The sequence below is a fragment of the Aspergillus novofumigatus genome (assembly GCF_002847465.1).
Source record: "Aspergillus novofumigatus IBT 16806 chromosome Unknown P174scaffold_11, whole genome shotgun sequence".
Lineage (NCBI taxonomy): Eukaryota > Fungi > Ascomycota > Eurotiomycetes > Eurotiales > Aspergillaceae > Aspergillus > Aspergillus novofumigatus.
The window spans coordinates 160904-181551 of NW_020194284.1; the positions used below are offsets into that span (position 1 = coordinate 160904).

The window sequence follows — 20648 nt, forward strand, 5'->3', positions numbered from 1 at the left end:
ACTATTTGTTGGGAAGGGCTGATAAGTGCAAATGTCTGCGGGCTCACAGGATATGCAAGGATAACAATTGTGTCCAAACGAGCATGGGGCAAAAAGCAAGACGCACGTAGTAGTCAAGTATACAAGGCCCCGAGGGTGTCTCCACTCTTCGGACTGCGCACTCTTGGCGCCCCGGGTGTCCAGCCATGGCTCGAAATTTCATCGAACCTGCAAATCTGTGCATTGGGCAACCTCGTCGGGGAGGGCTTCCAAAAAGTCCGGACTTACACCTTCTGACAGTTCCACCATTCGGCCTGCAATTTGCCCTGCCCGAACCGCCTTGAGAGCGTCTCTAGATACCGTTGTGAACTTCTGATGATGCCATTCAGACCTGGAGGCACCGATTACGAATCCGCTGGCCAAGCAGCAGGGGGAGAAGGTGGCCTGGATCCTCAGTGGAATGGGGTAGACGACCATGAGGTTGTGGTGAAGGAGAGGGCTGCAGTATGCGAACTTTTCCTTAGTCGCGTTACATGTGAATCAGATGCTGACATGCTCCGCTCCACAGTGTGATCGTTGCCGTCAGCGGAAGGTGCGATCCTTCTATTTACCTGCAGCAAAGATTATTCCCCTGTGAGGTGTATCCGATGGGGGTCTACTGACTTTCGAGCTGGCTTAATAGACCAAGTGTAATCGCGTTAATCCGTGCTCACATTGTACCAAGGCGGAGGCGCAGTGTACATTCAGACTGGCTCACAAAGCCAAAGAAAAGCGGCAACGGGTCCTGATCTCGAGTGTATAGTGAGTTATCCGCCCAAGTACATCTATATAAGTATTAATAGACCATCAGTGAAAGGAGACTGGAGCATATTTCGAACAGAATTGAGGAGCTCTACGGGATCATAGGGCAACTTAGAGATGAGCGCCATAATAGTGATAGTAACCTTATGGCCCCAACTAGATTACGAGCACCATCATATTCATCCATCCAATCTGGCAGTTTTCGGGCATCCACCAAAGCTCCAGCTCCAGCGGAAGGGATAGAGTCCGCATTGTTTGCCCATGTCATGTGCGCAGCAAGAGCTCTTGAAACCGCTGTGATGAATGACCCATTCTCCAGGGCGGTCGATGATATAACTTCGGCGTTAACTACTTTGCGGAGCACAGTCAATGACCAAAAGCAGCACAATGAGACCCTGGAAGGGTCACATTCATTTCTAAAGGCGCTGCCTTCTGGTCTTAGTCTTAGGGATTTGCCTATCCCTTCCATGGATAAAATCACGGCGTGCCTCAGGATCACCCAAGGTGTGTCTCTCTTTTCCAGGCTATGCTGCACTCGTTCTGATAATCATCCCGCAGAGAGCTCGCCAAGGGAGATTTACTGGCCCTTCGAATTTGGATCTCTGGGAGACTTCACTCAGAAGGTGATCAGAGCCTGCACACCCGGTCCGATCAGCGATATGGAGCTGATCATAGTCCACTACGTTCTTTACGCGCTCTTCACCCAATGCTCGATTGGTGCCGATGATGAGACACTCAGACAGGACTACGATGTGCAAGCTGCAACGTGCAGAGAGAGCCTCGAGACTGTTCTATCAAGCCTTTCCTTTCACATCGATTCCAATATTGACTCTATCTGTGCCTTGTACATGGCGGTGCGTTTTTCCCTCTTAGTAGCAATGCATTCCCCACAGTATTAATTTTGCGATTTCCAACATACAGTCTCTTCATTGCCTGCACCGAGGGAAAGTGTCCACAGCCTGGACGTTTATTTCAAGAGCGTCACTTATGTGCCTGTCCTTGGGCTTTCATAGCAGTCACGCCATGGTAACGGAACAAGAAAACGCAGTGCAGCGAAAGATGTGTCTTTTTTGGGCTGTGTACGCACTGGAGAAAGCGGTGGCTTTACGGCTCGGCAGGCCATCGACTATTAGAGACCAGGATATCACCATCCCACGACTCACTTTGGACCGCAAAATGACCTCCCTAGCATATAACCGGCTGCCCGACTGGGTTGATATGGCTAGCCTCTACGGCCATTTGTACGATAGCCTGTATAGCCCGACTGCGTTGACACAACCGGGCTCCGTTCGCGTGTCTCGTACCAGTGCACTGGCTTCTGAGCTGGAGCGTATGATCGCCGCGAGAACCGGATATTATGTAAGTATCTAATCAGCTTTCTCTATGCTCCCAACAGAAGTAAGCATACGGCATCAGTCCGTGGACACTGTGACTAACCACCCTTCTCAGAGCCGGCCAGACCTGTGGAGTAGCCATGTGCTAGATCTAACTGTTTCACGGTTCATGATACACGCCAACAGAGCTATAGAATTCTCAACCTTGGCGTCCATATATCGGGGAATCCCAACAGAGAGTCCTTCGGTTATAAAACCATGTACCCAATGCATCACCGCTGCGCGAGTAGCTCTTGAAGAGGGCGAAGCCAGCATTGCCATACTTTCAGGTGCAGCCAAATGGCCGACTGGTCTTCACGAATGGGTCAACGAGATCCTCCTCATAGCTCCATTTATCCCTCTTACAATCCTGGTTTACAATGTTGTTGATACTGCTGACGCGTCGGACCTGAACCGCTTGAAGGGAGTGGTTGACGGTCTACAGTCTCTGGCACAGTCGCCGCACTATGCCAGCTGTAATAGGCAGCTGCGTATTTTCAAGCCACTGTACGATGTTGCAGCTCGTTACGTCGAAGCAAAGGCAAGCCGGGAATCAACAGACACGGTTACCAGTCTATTCACTAATCCCGACGCCGATGTCTACTTCGATGATGACACTTGGTTAGGCAATCAATTTTCTCCTGTCTCGCCTTTACCATTATCAAATATGTTGTCACTCGATTTGCTCCAAGCTCCAGCGGTTACATCATATGATGAGACTCCGGAACGAGACCGTTTGTAGAACAAGGGATGCGGACTCAAACTTGGCCATTAAGACTGTCATCAACCTTTGACCATCCTGACTTCCGAAGCCTTCTTTTCAGTGCTATAGAAATAATAATAAAAATAATAGTTACAATTTGCACATGTCAACCAGCGAACCGAATGGTCCTGGTCTAATTTACCCTTCTCCAAGCTGACATGGAAAATCAAACCATGATTTCGGACAATCAATTTCCACCCGATACCTTCCGGAAATATTGATCTGTACGGAGTCTTTGGAATCACCTGTTTCGTGCGCTGCCACTTCTTGGGCCACCGGGAATGCAATCCCGGGCTAAAGATCTGGCGCGGGGGCTTCATAGTTTTCGAGATATATCCCTTAATGTCCAGACCCCTCGGAGTTTTCATTTCTATAGAAAATTATTCAGAAGTAAAGTCATCTACGAAGATGGGCTCCTAAAAAGTCGACCTTCTATCCGTTAACAACTTGTCTGACGACGAGCATGCTGTGCTGTGCTTACGCTGAGAAATCTTATATTTGACATCTGCAACCAGAATGGTGGAGGTCACGGCGGCTCTGCCATAGGAATGGCAGCTATTGGTGTGGCTCTATGGAAGCACGTCATGCGATACAATCCTTCGAATCCCGACTGGTTTGACAGGGACCGATTTGTGCTCTCCAACCGTAAGTTAATCCGCATCAAACGAGTTCTCGTGCTAACTAAGACGACAGGGCACTGTGCGATGTTATTATACGTGCTCGACTAACTGACAGGGTACGAGGCCTGGTCATCCAATCGAGTGCCCCGGCGTGTGCCCCGGGCGTGGAAGTTACTACTGGGCCCCTTGATCAAGGGATTGCCAATGCGGTTGGTCTTACTATTGCTTCTAAGAACTTGGCAGCGCAGTGCAATCAACCGGGCTACGATATTGTCAGCTCAAGGATTTATTGTATGACTGGAGATGAATGTCTCGAGGTCCGGATGGGCGTGCGCTGCTAAAAGAGCAACTGGGCCATCAGAATAATGACCTGGGAATCCCTTCGCTTAGAAGAATGTTGCATATATCAGGATCCACGAAATGCACCACATCCAAGCCTTCGCTAACTGAAGCATAGCCTTGCGTCCAATAGTCACCCGGCAGGTTCAGGTCAATGGATCCAGCAGCCTCCCTTGACGATCGAAAGTGATCATACTCAGAACATTCTTGGGCATTTGGTCGAGTCCCATGAGGTGTTGGACCGGCGTTACCATGCAGGTGGCGCTCAGAAGCTCCTTTGACACCTTTTTCAGTTACAGCCCGTCTGCGCTTATGCCACTGCTGCTGAAGTGTACTCAAGAAAGTGCTCGTCCATTTGGCATTTTCAAAGCAGCAACCCATTTCATCCAGAGCCCAGAAGCATGTACCGAGGTAACTAGTATGCTCTTTGTCGGGCTTTCTGGCTTGAGACGGGATGGTAGTGAAAATCAGGATCAGTGCTGCAGAAAAAGTAAAGGAAACCATCTGCACATTTGCTTTTCTAAAACCGTAGAGCCTTTCGTAAATTATCAAAGCTTTGACAATGGCAACAGCAGACTCAATGCACATCTTTCGCGCATGGGAAGAACCAGGCCCTTGTGGTGGTTGAGGCTGGATATAGTGCTCTGATATGTAAGGACGATGGCAGTGGATCATGAACTGGTGGTATTGCATACTTGATCCATGTGAGCTAGGGAAATAAGACAGAGAGTTCAGATCATGCAACTTACCACAGGGTGAGAACATGCGGTAAGTACTGCTGACATTCTTCGGTTAAGTCAACATCAAGACCTTCCGGGAGGTTCTTCTTCCATTCGTACAGTCGTCCAACGGTGGCTGCGGTTAGTTCTTGAAGGGCATGCTTCGAAACCTCGAAACAGCCATACCTTGACCAAATCATTAGTATTGAGATGCATAGAAATAAGTGGGTCTGCGGGAAAAAGCTCACAAGACGTCTGTAAGAGGCATCATGAGGTCATATAGAGTCACCCACAAATGGCATATTGTCTGCAGGGGATTATAGATGCTTCCTATTTCAGTTTGCAGGCAGCCGTAAGGCTTCCATTCCGCCGATGATTGAGAGCTATCCCAGTGGGGCTTTTGAACCGTGACCCCTGCTGTCGGGCTACGAAGAGGGCGGCCCAGGTAATACCCCAAAACCTAAAACAGTAAGAAAGATTACATTACCAGGGAGATATATGAGCACACATACTGTTCGTTAAGGTATGCAGCCCAAAATATAGTACGTCGGAGCTTGCATTCCTCAGCCGAGATGATACCACTCTCAAGGTAGGGTGTCATATCGAGATGAAGGCCAAGGTCAAAAGCAAGTCGCATGGCCATCCCTTTGTATGTCAGTGGTGCACTTATTTAGTATTGTGGGCTTACTCACCACTATATAGCCATCCTCGAGTATCCCTTGTGCGGGACGCTTCGTGGTTGCTAAGAATCACTAGCGTTTGAACGGTTGATAGCGAAGGTTTTTCGAGTTCCCACTCTAACAAGGTTCTGGCCCTTTCACCGAAGAACTCTGATAATGATCGGGGGAAGGTAACAAAGTTCAGGGTGATATTTGGGCACATAAGCTGCGCCCAAGGCACACCTGCAATGGTTTATTAGTACGATGCTCTCTCATTTTGTTGGGGAATTTCACATTGCATCAACTAGGGCCCGCGAGCTATACGCAGAAACTAAACCGTCGTGGTTGTTTTGTTGTCCCGTTTTCCAGAATACCTCATAGTCGACGAGATACAAGGAGGGGTTCTGCCACGCAAAATAGAGCTCAAGCAGATGATGTTCCAGAGTTTCGTCAACGGCAATATTGAGATCCGCGTTCTCTAAGACCTCTTGTGTATCTTTCTGTGCGCTATTTGAAGTAGAACTGTTCACACTGACTAGGCCATCCAAGAGGGTGAGATTAGATGTTGAACCGAAGTATCGTAACTGCCCATCTTGAGTCAATTGGAGTCGGCCCAGGCGCCAAGAGAGTTGATTTGTAAATTCCTCATCAGCATCGGCACCTGGGAGATCATCACTTGTCGCGTTACCTTGCTGTACATTGCCTGAATCGCGCCCCGATGCAATCAGATCTGGTGGCGTATTGGCGTGAGTCGCGGTCCCTTCGATTGCATTCACGAATAAAGGGATGCTAGAGTCGTGATCAACCAGCACAGCGTCTTGCTGGCCATCGTCTGGTGTTGGGCCGAGACCCAGGCTTGTCGGAAATGTTGTCGCTGGTTCCCTTGAATGGCTGAAATTCCTGCTGGAGGCTGACACGAAGTCAGGAGAACTATTGCTGATCACATTGCCTCGAGTTTCGCCGTCCTGCTCAGGCGGGCTGACGGAATAATTATCTTGATCAGTGGAATTCCCCGCCTGATTTACTATGTAGGACCCGATCGGGTGTCCCTGTGATCGAATCCGAGGGCCTGAAGAATGTTTTTGAGATTCTGCTCGTCTTCCCCGCTCATAGCGGGAATCTCCAGACCATGCTCCCGGATATATTGGGACAAATCGCCCACTCGTTTTGCGAGCAGGTTTACTGCAATCCGGAGGGGTATTCTGGTCAGAGTCTCAGCAAAGGGAAGAAGTTTGAACTTTCTGCACATATGATGTCAAACGTTCGTTTGTCATTGCGCTGTCGATAAGTGCAATCTTTTCCTTTGCTCTGACAATTTCTGCAAGCCGGTATGTTACCATCGCACTAGCCAGCCAAATGGTGAGTTTTATTACGTCGGCAGCACAGTGAGTCGAACGTGCATACTTTGACTTTCGTCTTTCGACACGGGGTGCAAGCTGTTGTGACATGCTTGCGTACATGGTTATCACCTTTATTCCTTCGTGGCATATCTAACAACACTATTTGCGTCCCGTAATCCCGGAGGAGGAGGATCCTTGACTAGGTGGTTGAGATGAATGAGCCCGAGGTGGCGACTTCCCGGAAATCAACTTCCGAGCCCTTGTCGGCCACAGTGCTTAATGAATGGTGATTAACAATTAGTCTTAAAGTATAATAATAGTTAGTCTCTGACTGAAAAATGCTCTATAAAATGGGACCATAATAATAATAATAATAATAATAATAATAATAATAATAATATACTTATTTAAGTATTAGGGATAGGGGGGAGTGCAACACCTCTTGAACCAGATATACCAAAAGCAAGCCTGGTACAGTAGCAGCCATTAGCGACCATGGTAGAGGATGCAGTACATTCCGACGTGCTTGTCACCCTTTGACTCATACTTGAAAATAATCACCTGTAAGTATCAAGTAAGAAACTCATGCCCACCACCCATTCCTGCACAAGCAGTGCCACTCAGGGCTTCTCCGAACAGCAATTTCCATCTACTCATCGTCGTTGATATCGACGACTGTCTGCTTCCATTTGCGAGCCGGAACATGTCGCTTGAACAAAATGTCGATCTCACGGAAGGACCTGTCCTTCATCTCTGGAACCCAGATCCAAGCCATCAAGGTGCAGATAAAGGCGGTGCCAGCCCAGATATAGGCGCTCTTGCCGCCCAGATTCCACTTATCATCGTTGAGCATGTAGCTGGAAAGGAAGATGCAAGGAATGTTGACCACGTAGTAGGCACCTCGTCCAATACCGGTTGTCAGTGGCCTGAGACGAACGGAAGAGGTCTCGCCGATGATGACCCATGAGGCAGGGGCGGGTCCCAAGCAGAACAGGATGGAGACGATCAAGCCAAGTGATGCTTGCGCATTGCTAGCTGCAGTACTACGGCCAACTGAAGCCGCAATACCGAGTGCGATCAAGAATGCACAGTTGATGAATTGACCATAGACATAGATGGTGCGTCGGCCGAGGTATGTGGTGAGAATCCAAGAGAGCATGACCATGATCATCTGGAGGGCAGAAGTGATGAGACCAAGTGCAAATGCGGTGTTGTCTGCCATGCCGGCCTCTGAGCTGGTGTTAGTCTGCTATGAGGTGGCAGGAAATGGTTTGACTCACGTTTGAAAAAGTAAACTGCTTGGTTAGCAATCAGATTGCCCGTCAGATTCTGAGATGCATACACACCGCACACAATCAATGTGCGGTAGCGATCGGTACCTTTCCACAGCTCAACGAGACTGGGCTTCTTCTGGGTCTTCTCAAGCTCGATCGTGCGGCGCATCATTGCGACTGCGTCAGCGGGATTATCATTTGCACTCGCGCGTCCAAGGCGTTTGACAGCCTTCTCTGCCTCAGCCAGACGGCCCTTTCGTACGAGCCACCAGGGTGATTCAGGCGCAAGGAAGAGTAGGATCGCGAGAGGAGTAGGAAACATCCACTGGAGCGCAATGGGAATTCTGGTATGACTGTTAGTACAGCGCTGTTCGATGGCGTCTATGGGAGCGGACGAACCTGTACGATGAGGAGTTATCCTTGGATTGGTAGTGGTAAGTGATACCGCCGACAATGATCGACCCAATAGCCCAGAACATCTGCAACATCTGCGTCGCTGGAGCTCTCAATCTCATTGGCACAATTTCGGCACAGTAGGCGGGTGCATTGGCGATAAAAATGCCCCACGGGATGCCTTCCAGGATCTGGGCCGCGAAAAACATCCCCTGGCTGTTGCCGAAATAGAAGATGAAGATGAAGGCGTTCAGGAACATGAGACCGCCAATGGTTGCCCATCGATAACCAATCCAACTGGTAATGGGACCTGCGATGAATACACCGATGAAGGCGCCGACTGGTCCGCTGCACTGGAATGCTGACTGCCATGAAGCTTCGATAATATAATCCCTTTTATGTCGCTCCATACACCAAAATCATGGGCGAATCGACGTGTGGCGATGAACTGTCCCATCAAGAAGACGCAGTATGACTCCATGATCTATCGCCGCGTTAGAGAAATGATCTGCCAATCATGGGCAAGAGCTTACAATCGTGCATGACATGACGAATGCCCACCAACTGGCAGCGGGGTAGGCCTTGACAGCCTCGAGCACAGTCATCTTATGCTCGATATCCTCGGCATTGATGGCGCCCGCTCTGTCCAAGTCGACCTTCTCGCCGACATCGTAGACAGGTCCGCCCTTGGGCTGCTCCTCGAGCTCCGACGCCGTGGTCGGCTTCTCTGAGACGACGTTCTCCATGTTAACAAATTGAGAGAAATGTGAAATGGAAAAAGAGGCAGGCACGACTGGGTGTTGGGCTCTTTATCCCTGCGACACCACGCTCGTGATGGCAATCCTGCTAAGCTCAATTGAGTGAAGCTTACTCCGGACTTTGGCCTCCACAATCCAACATCTCCACTCCTTAGGCCCATTTTTCCGGGAGCCCAGGTAGCAAAGTCGCATTCGACTCGCCATCGCTTCGATCAACCTTTCTTATTAGCCGTGGCAGACATCGGTGCATTTTCTTCCCGAGTTGGTCTAGTGCGTGTAATGGTGCAGTTTTACTTATTGGTGGGTGGCTGTTTTGTCGAGCGGGGTAATTTGATACTAGTACTAGTCGGGAGTAGATGCTCCGGTCCCACACGGAATATTTCCCCGCAGGACACTGTCAGTTGTGGGGTGTTTTCCTGTTGGATTTTTTCTCTCTGTCTCAGTTAACTCCCCAGTGGACAGGGTTCCGACTCCCTTGGGCGACCTCCTATTAGCCGGAGCTGGTTGGTGCATAGTCCTGCCTTCGAACGGCACGGTCACACTGGAACATGCCGGGGTAAAGGGGGGGGAAAAGGCCACCAGTAGTACTGTCTTGCGTCTACTCTCTTTCTCCGCTTCCTCTTCATCTGGGGCCCCAGGCTTCTGGAGGCCTTGGGCCTCGCTCGTGTCCTATCCTATTGTATTCGCCTCTCAGGTCTAAGCCGCGACAGGTATCCCTTATATAGCCTGGTGGCATCGCCAGCAGCGCTGCCTCTTCCCCATGATTCTAATCTTGGCCATAGTCCTGCCTGCCTACCTGACGTTGCAGGGGGACCTAAGGAGACGTAGCTATATTGTTGGAGCGAGGAAGTGCTTGTAGGCGCCACCAAGTGTTACGGTCAGCCGTCGGTTAATTAAGCTCAGTGTTCGGCTAATTGAGACTATAGATGCACTAAATGTGCCGGTTGAGACCTTACTAGCTAGACTCAGCACTGCTCAGTGCAGGATTCAGCAAGAAGGAACACGCCTTGTAAAGCTAGAATAGGGTTAAGATTGCAAGATCATAGAGTGATGGATAAACAGTAGATCCTGAGGGTGCTCATCCCTATCTAAGGTTAGCTAATCGACGAAAATTAAGCATGCAGAGAAGGAGGAAAGGAGCTACGTTTTCTAGCTTGCTGCAACGCTACTTATGTGCGTCTAGTTGCCTGGGTAGAGTTGCATTCGGTCCGAGTTTGCGCGAGTTCAAAACCAGTTAGCACTGAACCATTACGATTCAAGTTGGAGTTTCAAAAATCGGATCCAAATCGGATCCGACCTGAGTTGGGTTGGTGTGGTTTTAACCACTAAAACACGCCACTAGGCCTATATAGGCCTAGCCTAGCCTCTACTAACTAGTCATGGTTAGATTCAGTTCAGTTCAGTTTCGGGTTGGTTAAACCGCTGAATTTTGACCATTTTATGATTACCATTCCCCCCAGGGGCCCGGTCTAGGGGCCCCTATTAAGCATGCATATATAAAATTATCATTTTTATATGAAATATATGATCATTATCATCATACTAATCTACACCTAAAATATTAATCCAATATGTATAGAGTTGAATGGGTGGTGGTTAAGAATCATTCTTGGACTATAGTAATTGTCAGTTGATGCGCATATATATATAAACCACCACTTTTCATACCAACCCCTAACAGAAATGACTATCCCCTTATATCTCAGCAACCACTAGGTATTTTGAATTAATATTTGAGTATTTAGATAGCCTCAATCTAGGGCTATGTAGAGATATCAAGTTATTAGGGAAATCCTAGAGATTAGTGATTTCTATCTAAAACAGTGTAGATTGGTTAACCTGATATAATAAACCCATAAGTTTGCATTTAATTCTATGACAATACAGCTCTATTTTTGCTACTCATAAACCAATCTATCTTCATCCAAGTGGTGCCTTTGCAGGCTATGCTACGTTTTTCGTGCATAAGGCTCCAGGAAACGCCTCTCAGGCAGACTCCCAAGTCGCTTCCCTTCCCTAGACAATAGGGTTATAGAACCGGAAAGCGTTATGCGGATCATACTTAGCCTTGGCAGCACGCAGCTTCTTTAATCGCCACGGCTCATATCCATACATCTGTTCCAGAGGCTCATCACCGAAGGCATAGTTGACATAAGTGTGCTGCTGGCGGTGAGGCTGACCATCGGCCCAGAACTGCGTGATCTGCTTTCCGATGGCGATTGCTTCCGCATCAAGGGAGCTGTCGGGGTCGTAGGTAACAAGAACATCACTATGAGTGTGAGCCAAACGGATCCTGGTTTTGGTCAAGGAAGATGCTCACCATAGGATATTGTCTTCGCGATGAGGGAAGGCAGTAGATGCTGGATCGACAGCCTTCACGCCCTCAAGCGAATAAGCCTCGAAGACGACGATCGATTGGTTGTACAGCGGCTGTGAAGTGGTGACGTTCCTAAAGTAGTCGTAGATCTGACGAGTGGCAGTAATGTTGTGCTCAAGTAAACCAAAGGGGAACTGCATGTTTGTGTGGCCGTCTTGACACATTGGGCTGTTCATGCCAGTGCCGGTTGCATCGAGCACATCGGGATAGGCATAGTATTGGCCATTTGAGTATAGAGGATTCAGATCTTGGAACGGCTTTAAGTACGGTGCAGCCTCCTCAGCCGAGCCGACATAGTGGATGAAAAACTCCAGAATAGGCTGCAGATGACCATTAGTATTGAAGTGGAATAATGCGATGACCCAACGCTCACCTCTGTCGTACTGAATTCAGCAGCCCAAGTGAAAACTCCATAGTTCATCAACTCCTTGGGCTGGCCGCCATTCTGTTGCTGGGAGTTGAGAATCTCGAAGACTGATTCCAGCTGATCCTGGGTGAAGACGAATTCAGTAATATACCATTCATCGACAGTGCGTTTGTGAATTTCAGCATGGAAACTAGTCACAATGCCAAAGTTATGACCGGCCCCGCGCATAGCCCACCAGAGGTCAGGGTGCGAGGTGTTAGAAACAGTTATGGCTGACCCATCTGCCAGAACAACGTTCATGGAAATCAATCCGTCAATGATCAACCCGTAGAATCCTTGGTAGCGACCATGGCCTCCGCCAAGTCCAGGGCCCATGACACCCACACAAGCACAGCTTCCCGTTCCTATGATTATTAGACTGGCACTCATGAAAGACGGTGCTCAACAGTACCGGTAACAAAGCCTTCCGCCCAAAGGGCATCGATGACTTGCCCATCCCATACACCTCCACCAAAGAAAGCCGAGGCTTTATCGTCGGCGATCTTAATGTCAGTGAGTTGGGCCATCGAGATCTCAATACCATTCTTCAGTCTGCCCAGAGTCTCGGTAGAACCATGACCTCTGTTGCGAGCAAGAAATGGGATGCCGTGTGAATTCGCATACTTGACCTGCGTCCGAAATTGGTTAACCAAGTCAATCTTTACCGCAAAGGAAGTAAAGACATACTATGATGGGAATATCGGACTCCTTAGCAGGCTCAACCACAACAAGGAAGTCAGGCTGAGAATACGCCTGCCAGCGCTCCGTTGCATTGAACCATCGCGGATCGTTTTGACAAAAGATAGAAGAATTGGCAGACAATTTTCTACCCAGCTCAGTGCTGATAGTTGCAGGTGTCAGACTGAACGAAGCACTGGACCGCTGCTCAATAACAGAAGAAGAACGAAGAGCAGTTGCAATTGTGGGCACAGTTGCCAATTCCAGCCACCAGAAGAAACGGCGCATCACGGGCGATGAAGGATGTTCGAATTTCCCAAGTTAAGTTGAGCCTGTAAAGTAGAACGACAAGATGAACAGGCTGAAGTTATACCGCGTTTCCTGCCCTGTCCAACACGGATATAAGCAACATCCAGTTCAATTTACTGTGAAAACCACGCCGACGCCTCATCCGACGCGGAGTTCCAGGTATCGGATCGTAATCGCTGTGTCTATCAGACCATATCCAAGGCACCGATCCGACTCGAGATCTCGAAGGCTGAACAAGGACGCTAAAATAGTCTAGGCGGCTTACGATTCGTCGTTGGCTTCAGCCCATTAGGCGCTGGCATAATAGCACGCGGGCCCCTGGGAATCCAGGTCTGCCGCGTGGGCGAACCACGTGGGTGACCCTTACAGAAACGAACGAAGTTGGTCAGATTTCTTGCCCAGATGCTATACTGTCTAGCTGCATGAACTCATCACCAATAGCCAATGGCTGGTTGTACCTAAACTTGGAATCAGCCTCACAGTGGCTTATTCTTCTTACCCTAGAGCTAGGTGGTGTTGAGATGAGTTTTAATGTAGAAAGTACGTTGTATTACCAGTATCAACTAGCCCTAGAGTCTACCACTACTAGTTGACCAGCACTCATGTCTACTACATGTATTGATTTTGTGTAAGATAGATACAGCTAAAACATCTGACAGTTTCTCGAAGGAGCTGAAGGATTCGAAACTTGTGGATTTGCACCTATGTAGATATTGTCAGCCAGAGAGATATCATTATCGAGCATCAGCTTCCGATTCGCCTTGGCAAGCGGAGAAATATCCAGCGGACCGATTCAGGAATATCGGGCACCCGGGTTTCCTCTAGGTACTTCGGAAGATCCGATCCCTGTACGGACACAGATAGACAATGAAACGACTCAACCCGATTGCCAGGTCTCAATGTCCGATTCACTCTGCAGACGTAGAAAAGAATAAAGAAAAAAGAAACAAGATCCAGCTCCGAAATCGGATAGAAATTAGCCCGAGCAAAAGAAATTAAGCATGCTTACCCGTTCCGCAGACCGAAGGAGTCCGATCCCTGCTCAGCACCCACTTGATATCCATCCGTTAAGGTACTAGTCTAGTAGCCCAACAAATTTACCCAGAACACCGATTATGGCTGGAGCCTGTTGGGGTTGATGGTAGAGGCTTAGAGCCGGGTGCGGCGTAAGCCGGGATCCTTCTTGAATAGCGTATCTTGACATTGAAGGCTTCAACTTCGCTTTTCCACTCTATTTGTTAAAGCAAATGAGACCAAAATGGAAGCGAGGCGTTTTCAGTAGTGTTAAATTGGTAATTTACGATCAGATGCTGTTTTGTCGTTGTTACGGGTACCTGTATCAGCGTGGCTGTTTTGCAGGTCAGAGGAATTTGGATATATTCAGGTGCACTAATATATTTGAAGAGCCATAAAAAAGCTTCACGCTTGGCGAAGGTTGCAGGTTTTTGTAGAATAAACAAGGTTGGATTATTCCCGAGAGGATAATGTGTAATTCTCTTGCGAATTCAATGGTCTAAGACAGTACGAATATGCGTCACTGGTAGCATCAGGAAAGCCTACTAGAACCAGCTGTTCACAGATGGATGGTCCTGCGTACCTCCATATATAAATGAATGGCATTTGCTAACTTGTTTTCAATGCTGTCCCTGGAATGTTTAAGGATAAGTTCAAGTAGCCTCACATCCGCCTCTATTAGTGGATGTATGCATGTGGGAATAAATACAGCCCTGGCAGCTGCTTCTAATAACTTAATTGCGTGCCAAATCTAGTGAAATGTCGTTCATATACGCGGGGTATGAAAAGGAAAGAAAAGAGCAGTTCAAATCGCGAATGGCAAAGTTTGTGGAGTTCCACTCTCCCACCGATGTGCCATAGTCAATAGCTTTCGCTGAACTCCGAGCGTGAACTTTGTCTTGTTATCTGTGTCAAGGAAGCGAGCAAAGTGCTGTAGAATACCAACGGAGTTGTCGAGGGGTACTGTCGCGCCGCTCAAGTCCGCAAATACAGGAATGCCACCTTCATGATTTAGATAGCTTACGATGGATGCATGATCCGGTGCAAGCATATCCAAGGCCACCGTGGCTTGTGTGTCTATATTTCTCCGGTTTTGGGCATCGTCCCCGTCGGCACAGGCCATGCCATTTGCCCAGGTGATCAGCGCCACTCGATACACGGCACCAGCCCACCAGGGCGGACGAGCAGGTTCTGGTACGGAGCGGACATGGCGCAACACTTGTCCACAATGAAAGTATATCTGTCGTGGATTCTCCAAGTGGTAGGCGTGTTTAGTGGGGAAAGCTCTCGACGATCTGGTAGCCCCTTCATTGTCGCGACCGCTGCGTGCTAGACGTTCTATTTCTGGGAAACTCACGATCATATTGAGCATGATAAGATGGTAGAGCATTATGTTGGAAGCAGTGACTGGCGTGGCCGTCTCATTCGGCTGGTGGATTTTGGCAAGCTCGTACCACTTGTGTAGAAGTTCTTGAACCCCTTGTACTTGCACTGAAAGGAGAACCATCGACATGTGCTGAGATCCTCTGTGAGTACTGCCTCTACCAGCGGCTGTATCCATGGCGGATCGCAGTTGGATCACTTGGTTCTGAAGATGACAGAGCAGGAGTCGCAGTCTGACAGGGGAAATGTGTGCCTTGGTGCTAAAATAATTCGTTTCCGAGAACCATCCTACCCATTCGCTGAGAGAAGGAGGGATGGTGACTCGACCCAAAGACGATGGCATTCGTTCGATCCAATGCTTGTCGGAAGGCGCCAGCCATGCGTCATCTGGGCTGGGTATAGGTGTGTTGAGGCTGGCGGAGGAGAGAAATGAGATAGATGGGGCATCTTGGAAGAGACATATCTCGTGATCCAGAATCAGCCATGCATGCGTAGTTCTACTCACTCGTTATCTCTATCCCAGAATTCTCTAGAGGCGGGAAAAAGATGATTTACCTGTTTGCCCTCTCCTGTTCTTTCCATGTCTCCCAGGACTGATGGACATCATTAAAGGATTCTATGCGGGCAACCTGGGCTTGTCTATGGTTGTGGTGCATTGCTTTCAAATGCATCTGAAGAGTAAGAAAGGTAACTTTGGAAGGACTGAGGTATGCCTTACCTCTAAGAACATCGATTTCTGATAGTTTGCAGTCTCTAAATCAGTCAATGGCAGATCCTTTCGCAGGGGCTAGTCAAACCGAAAAAAGGGAAAGGAAGAGAAAGCTTACATCCATCTGCGACTTGTCGCCACTCCACGCGGAAACGAGAATGTTTAGAAGCGCGCACTGCGAGACCTCGTGATCCAAAGCCAAAATGGCGTTTTGTTCGATGAGGTTTCGTAATGAAATGCGGCATATTTCAAGCAGCCCATGCGCCAATTGCACGCATGTCTCACCAGCTCCGGCCGTCATGCCACCGCCGGCGAGCATAAGGAACAATTGCATGCTTGGCAAGATAGTATTTCTGCCTTCCATGCGCTCATTCAAGGACACCGTAGGTATAAAGGGGTAGTATGGTTCATAGCTGGTGAGGTAGGCCCTCAAAAGGGAGTCTAGCACGGGTGGAGGAGGCAACACGACAATAGATGGCTCAGCAAAGCCACGAATCCCGTTGTCTTGACCTCGCAGCCCGTATAGTTCTTGGGCCTCAGTACAAAGCCACTGCAAGGCAGCGATGAGTTTCTCTCTAGTGCTGGTGAGGAGAGATTCAACAACGGTGTGGGAATCAGCTACTGGACATTGTTGGATCGGTATATTGCCACCCCTGAGCAGAGAACCTAGATTCCTGATGTGGTTCGCGGCTGTGGGTGCGCACGCAGACGATGGCATAATTGGATTGCATTGAAAGAGTGGCCAGCCTTCTAGCGTATGCAACTGGTCATGAGTGGGAAGACTACCGTCTAGAGACGGGAACAAAGACGCTGGCGGAAGGCAGTCATCCATGGCATAGTCCCCGTCGTCATTTGTCGCCCTTGCCAACGTGCCCGGCGAGACGGGAAGTGCGTGATTCCACGAAGCCATCCCGGTAAGGTCAGGCAGCTTGGTTGTCGTTGACAGCACTTGAGTTGGAACGACAAAATCGAAATCATCAGCTGCGCTGAACATCCCCGGCTGCATAGGGTGTGAAGAGAGAGAGAGGTTGGGAGGGTAGCTTTCATCTACGCGAGGTGTAGCCGCTACGAATCGCGCCAAAGAATCTTCCACTTGCTCCGCTTCCGATGTGCTCGTAGGGCGATTTCTGGCCCAGTCGTGGATGATTGAATGAGACCAGTCAATATAGACGCCATTTCCCGTAGGAAGCAATTGTGAGGTTGTCTTGGGACCTCCATCGGTGGTGGTAGATGTAACTGGATCGCACTCGGCGGTATCGGAGTTCTCGCTGGTGTTGGTGGATGACGGCGCTTGGGGATTATCATTATTGGCAGACGACGGTCCCGGCCTCGCTGTGGGACCCGAGTTTGGCAGGTGAGCTTCTTCAACTTGCATCGCGAGCATGGTACCTAGTTCGCCGCGACTTAGCATATCTCTCATTGATCTCCTGATTCCTGGAAAGGTGCCCCTTGTACCTTTCTGTCGCACTTAACTTTGGACCTGGCGCAGTGTACGCATGCCAGGACTGAATCCAGAGGGGGGGTACGTGCAGGGGATGCCAACTGTGACATTTTTAGAATAGTGGCCCTGTAACCTGTTATCCCAGGACAAGGTCGATCTGGCCTGTCCTACAGGAATGGGCGGCATACTGAGGCTTAAATAAAAGACAGGACCATAGGAGAGAGAGCCTTGGGAAGTGGTGGGCGTGTCAGCCAGCGCTCGCATGCAACACTCTCGATTGTAAGACGAAACCACCTCGAATCAAACGGCCCGTAAGGAATCTCAGCTGTATCCAATGTTCTGATGTACCTTTATTTTTATTATTTAATTTTTTTTTTGCAGGGCCGTTGTATCTAATAGATGTGATTTTCCACTCAGGACACCTCCCTATCTACACATGGCATCAATGCTCTCCGCGGCCGGCCGCTCCGAACGGGCTGTAAGTTGTACTTATACAGGGATCTAGCTCCCTGTCAGACTTAGAACACTACTGTAGATAGCAGTCACACTGTCACACATTCCAAGTACCTTTTGTTCCTTATCTCCGAACAAACTCCTTCTGCCAAGTCTTCAGGCTCGTAAGTAGTTTTCGTAATGGCTTATAGGGAAGTGGCGGATCCCACCACATTTTGAATTAACAGAGCTAGACGTAAATTTGTTCCTATGAATCATGAGCTTAGGAGTCTTGATTCTGGCCAGGGCGAAATGCAAGCTGAGGATTAGTAAGCCCTAATACATCAGCAAAGGTACTAATGCAGAGTAGCCCCAGGAAGCATATGGATTATCCATTCACAATCGACCCGATCCGTTGGGTGGCGGTTTAATAATGAGGCCATGTGCATGCAGATAACGGTCTTATCAGTGTAAACTACCTCGGTGCCGTGCCTACAGCCCTACAATTGATTTGGCATTTTTGAAAGGACTTACGCATCGCTTCTGTTATTACGGAAGAGGGACTACCCCCTTGTTCTACTGAGGCTTGTCTAGATGTTCCACCTATGTACGGACTTCGAATAAGTCCCTATCACTATCTGTTACTGAAGAACATCACCATTCCTTGGGATGTCCTCGGCCCCTACAATTGTCTCCTAGAGTTCCCCTAGGTTTTTACCTCGTAGCAAGGATATTCATTACATGGCTAATCAGGTAGATATAGTCCATAGAAATATAATGACTGGGGGATAGTACATATATGTAGACGGGAATGGTTGCTGGTCATTTTCAAAGCGGCAGTGTTTATCAATGCATGCGTTCTAAGCCCTATGAGATTATAAGGGCGGTTGACACAATGTTCAATGATGACTGCATACCTAGTAAAAGTTTACGCTAAGTCTAACACAGTACAACGTCTATCATACCTTATCTATAGTACCTTGTATGAAACAACTCAAGGATACTGCGCCGAGTGCTGCGAGACTGAGTGCACCAATCCGCTCTCTCACATACCTCCCACCCCGCCATGAGTCTGACTCATCTTTGTGCGTCGCAGAAAAACAGCCACCAAAACAGCAATGCATCCTGCAGTCAGATCCAGAATCAGTGCATCCGTAATCGCGTTGACAATTGCCTTCAAAACATCAGTTCTTAAGGCAGCACTCAGCGAGTCAAGGAGTGCCGCATTGGCGCCGGAAATCATAGCCTGGATGTTGGCCTCGCTTTCAGTTGGAATCAGATCCATGATCTCAACGGTTGCACGATTTAGGAAGAGAGTATTGGCAATGGAGAGAGCAATGGCCGAGCCTCCCACCTGAGCACAGGTCATGAAGCCCACTGCCATGGGAATCTCCTCGGGTGGGACTAGAGATTGCGCCACAGAAAACCCAGCCTGGGAGAAGACGCCAGTTCCAATACCGCCGATAACAAGGGCACCATATATCTGACCCACGCTGGTCGTCAAAGTGGTGATTTTGAGCAGAACGCCGCTGACGAGGACAAATATGCCACCAAGGAGGTACCAGGGCATATAGTAGCCCAACAGGCTCATGCCGACTCCGTTCACGAGGTTGAACACCACCATTGGAATAATGAAGGGAAGTAGACGCACTCCCGCCTCCAGGGCACCATCACCCTTCACAAATTGGAAGTAGAGGGGAATGAAGTATATGGGAACAAAAGAGGAGGTTCCAGCTGCGGCAGTCTCAATAAAGAGAAGAATCATCTCTTTGTTTCGCAGATACTGCATTGGAAAGATCCGCTTGTGGTACGTTGTCAAAATGTTGAATCCCTGCTGAATGAAGAAGAGGATGAAGAGGACTCCGGAGCACACAAACATGCCGATGATACGGCTGTCGCTCCATTTGTAAAGAACTCCACCAAAGGCAATGGCCATTATGCCCGAGACATAGGCGCCGACGAACAGGATGGGGCCTAGCCAGTCAATCTGTGCGAGTCGGTCTTTGAGTGAGATTCCTGGACGGGGGTCGACACTGGGGATCATAAAAATGAACACCGGGGCAAAGAGACCTCCAATGCAAAGATTGATGTAAAAGGACCAGCGCCAGGTTGCCGAGCTGTCTGTAAAAGCACCACCGATAATGGGTCCGAGGCTAGAAGCATTGGTCAGCATATCGTCAAAGCAAACAGGATATTGTTGATATAGGTGCTGCATACACTGTGCCTGCTCCCCAGGTTAAGCCAACCATCCCAAGATACATCGGTCGCTCGGTAGGCGTAGTGAGCATCGAGAGGATGGTCATGACACCCAAGTACATACCTGCTCCTCCGAGACCACAGATTGCACGTCCCACGATGAGCGCATTCATAGTCGGGGCAGCACCACAGACCGCCGAGCCAACCTCAAAAATGACGGTTGTGATAATATAGAGCCATTTACAATTGAACTGACCATATGCCTTACCCCTGAAGATGTATTAGTGCAAGACCTGGGAATTATAGGAGCGGACCAGAAAAGTACCAAACCAAGAGTGTACTGGCAGCTCCAAGCATAAAAGCCACAGACAGCCATGGAAGCATCGCTAGGTCCTCAAACTCTTTAACAATTGCCGGCTGCACATCCGCTACGATTGTGTTGTCTAGGGCGAAGAGAAACACGCAAGAAAAGATCGACATCACTAGCAATACCCAAGCATTTTGTCAGCCACTTCTGATCTAAACTCTTTACCTCTCCACTTCATGATCTGCTTACCGACTAGCACCCACTTGAGTCCATGAACATCCCGTGGAGGGCTCTGGGAGCTCCCAAGAATCTCCTCAGCCGTCAGTTCATTCTCTTTTCCCGACATATCTGTAGGCGAATCACCACCCCGCGAAGAGT

At 48.9% G+C, this 20648-nt stretch overlaps 6 protein-coding genes across 6 annotated transcripts; 1 reads left to right on the forward strand and 5 right to left on the reverse strand.

Annotated features, from left to right (window-relative positions):
• Positions 1 to 247: 247 nt before the first annotated feature.
• Positions 248 to 2947, forward strand: P174DRAFT_516134 (putative C6 transcription factor; the record flags this gene model as incomplete). Its single annotated transcript, XM_024832287.1, has 8 exons — positions 248 to 483; positions 548 to 612; positions 727 to 780; positions 830 to 1284; positions 1339 to 1634; positions 1702 to 2139; positions 2230 to 2822; positions 2896 to 2947. The coding sequence occupies exons 1-8, from the start codon at positions 355 to 357 to the stop codon at positions 2945 to 2947; spliced, it is 2082 nt and encodes a 693-aa protein (XP_024677486.1). The 5' UTR covers positions 248 to 354.
• A 946-nt stretch (positions 2948 to 3893) lies between these two features.
• On the reverse strand, positions 3894 to 6760 carry P174DRAFT_516135 (Zn(II)2Cys6 transcription factor; the record flags this gene model as incomplete). Its single annotated transcript, XM_024832288.1, has 9 exons — positions 6664 to 6760; positions 6515 to 6597; positions 6289 to 6455; positions 5559 to 6013; positions 5287 to 5479; positions 5103 to 5239; positions 4843 to 5054; positions 4625 to 4780; positions 3894 to 4584 (listed from the first exon to the last, which is right to left on the reverse strand). The coding sequence occupies exons 1-9, from the start codon at positions 6739 to 6741 to the stop codon at positions 3894 to 3896; spliced, it is 2172 nt and encodes a 723-aa protein (XP_024677487.1). The 5' UTR covers positions 6742 to 6760.
• Positions 6761 to 7010: 250 nt separating this feature from the next.
• Positions 7011 to 9016, reverse strand: P174DRAFT_446021 (putative MFS maltose transporter). Its single transcript, XM_024828475.1, has 5 exons — positions 8794 to 9016; positions 8675 to 8744; positions 8267 to 8636; positions 7874 to 8211; positions 7011 to 7823 (listed from the first exon to the last, which is right to left on the reverse strand). Exons 1-5 carry the CDS (start codon positions 9004 to 9006, stop codon positions 7243 to 7245), a joined length of 1572 nt encoding a protein of 523 aa, XP_024677488.1. The 5' UTR covers positions 9007 to 9016; the 3' UTR covers positions 7011 to 7242.
• A 1879-nt stretch (positions 9017 to 10895) lies between these two features.
• P174DRAFT_397213 (FAD-binding oxidoreductase) lies at positions 10896 to 12767 on the reverse strand (the record flags this gene model as incomplete). The annotated part of the gene is made up of 5 exons (XM_024823781.1): positions 10896 to 11287; positions 11339 to 11715; positions 11763 to 12166; positions 12214 to 12430; positions 12489 to 12767. The coding sequence occupies 5 exons, from the start codon at positions 12765 to 12767 to the stop codon at positions 11035 to 11037; spliced, it is 1530 nt and encodes a 509-aa protein (XP_024677489.1). The 3' UTR covers positions 10896 to 11034.
• Positions 12768 to 14433: 1666 nt separating this feature from the next.
• On the reverse strand, positions 14434 to 17477 carry P174DRAFT_507766 (fungal specific transcription factor domain-containing protein). Its single transcript, XM_024831405.1, has 5 exons — positions 17350 to 17477; positions 16013 to 17283; positions 15904 to 15936; positions 15741 to 15856; positions 14434 to 15682 (listed from the first exon to the last, which is right to left on the reverse strand). Exons 2-5 carry the CDS (start codon positions 17276 to 17278, stop codon positions 14608 to 14610), a joined length of 2490 nt encoding a protein of 829 aa, XP_024677490.1. The 5' UTR covers positions 17279 to 17283; positions 17350 to 17477; the 3' UTR covers positions 14434 to 14607.
• Positions 17478 to 18812: 1335 nt separating this feature from the next.
• On the reverse strand, positions 18813 to 20616 carry P174DRAFT_379520 (MDR family MFS transporter; the record flags this gene model as incomplete). The annotated part of the gene is made up of 4 exons (XM_024822920.1): positions 18813 to 19920; positions 19985 to 20233; positions 20289 to 20445; positions 20520 to 20616. 4 exons carry the CDS (start codon positions 20614 to 20616, stop codon positions 18813 to 18815), a joined length of 1611 nt encoding a protein of 536 aa, XP_024677491.1.
• Between the last annotated feature and the right edge of the window lie 32 nt (positions 20617 to 20648).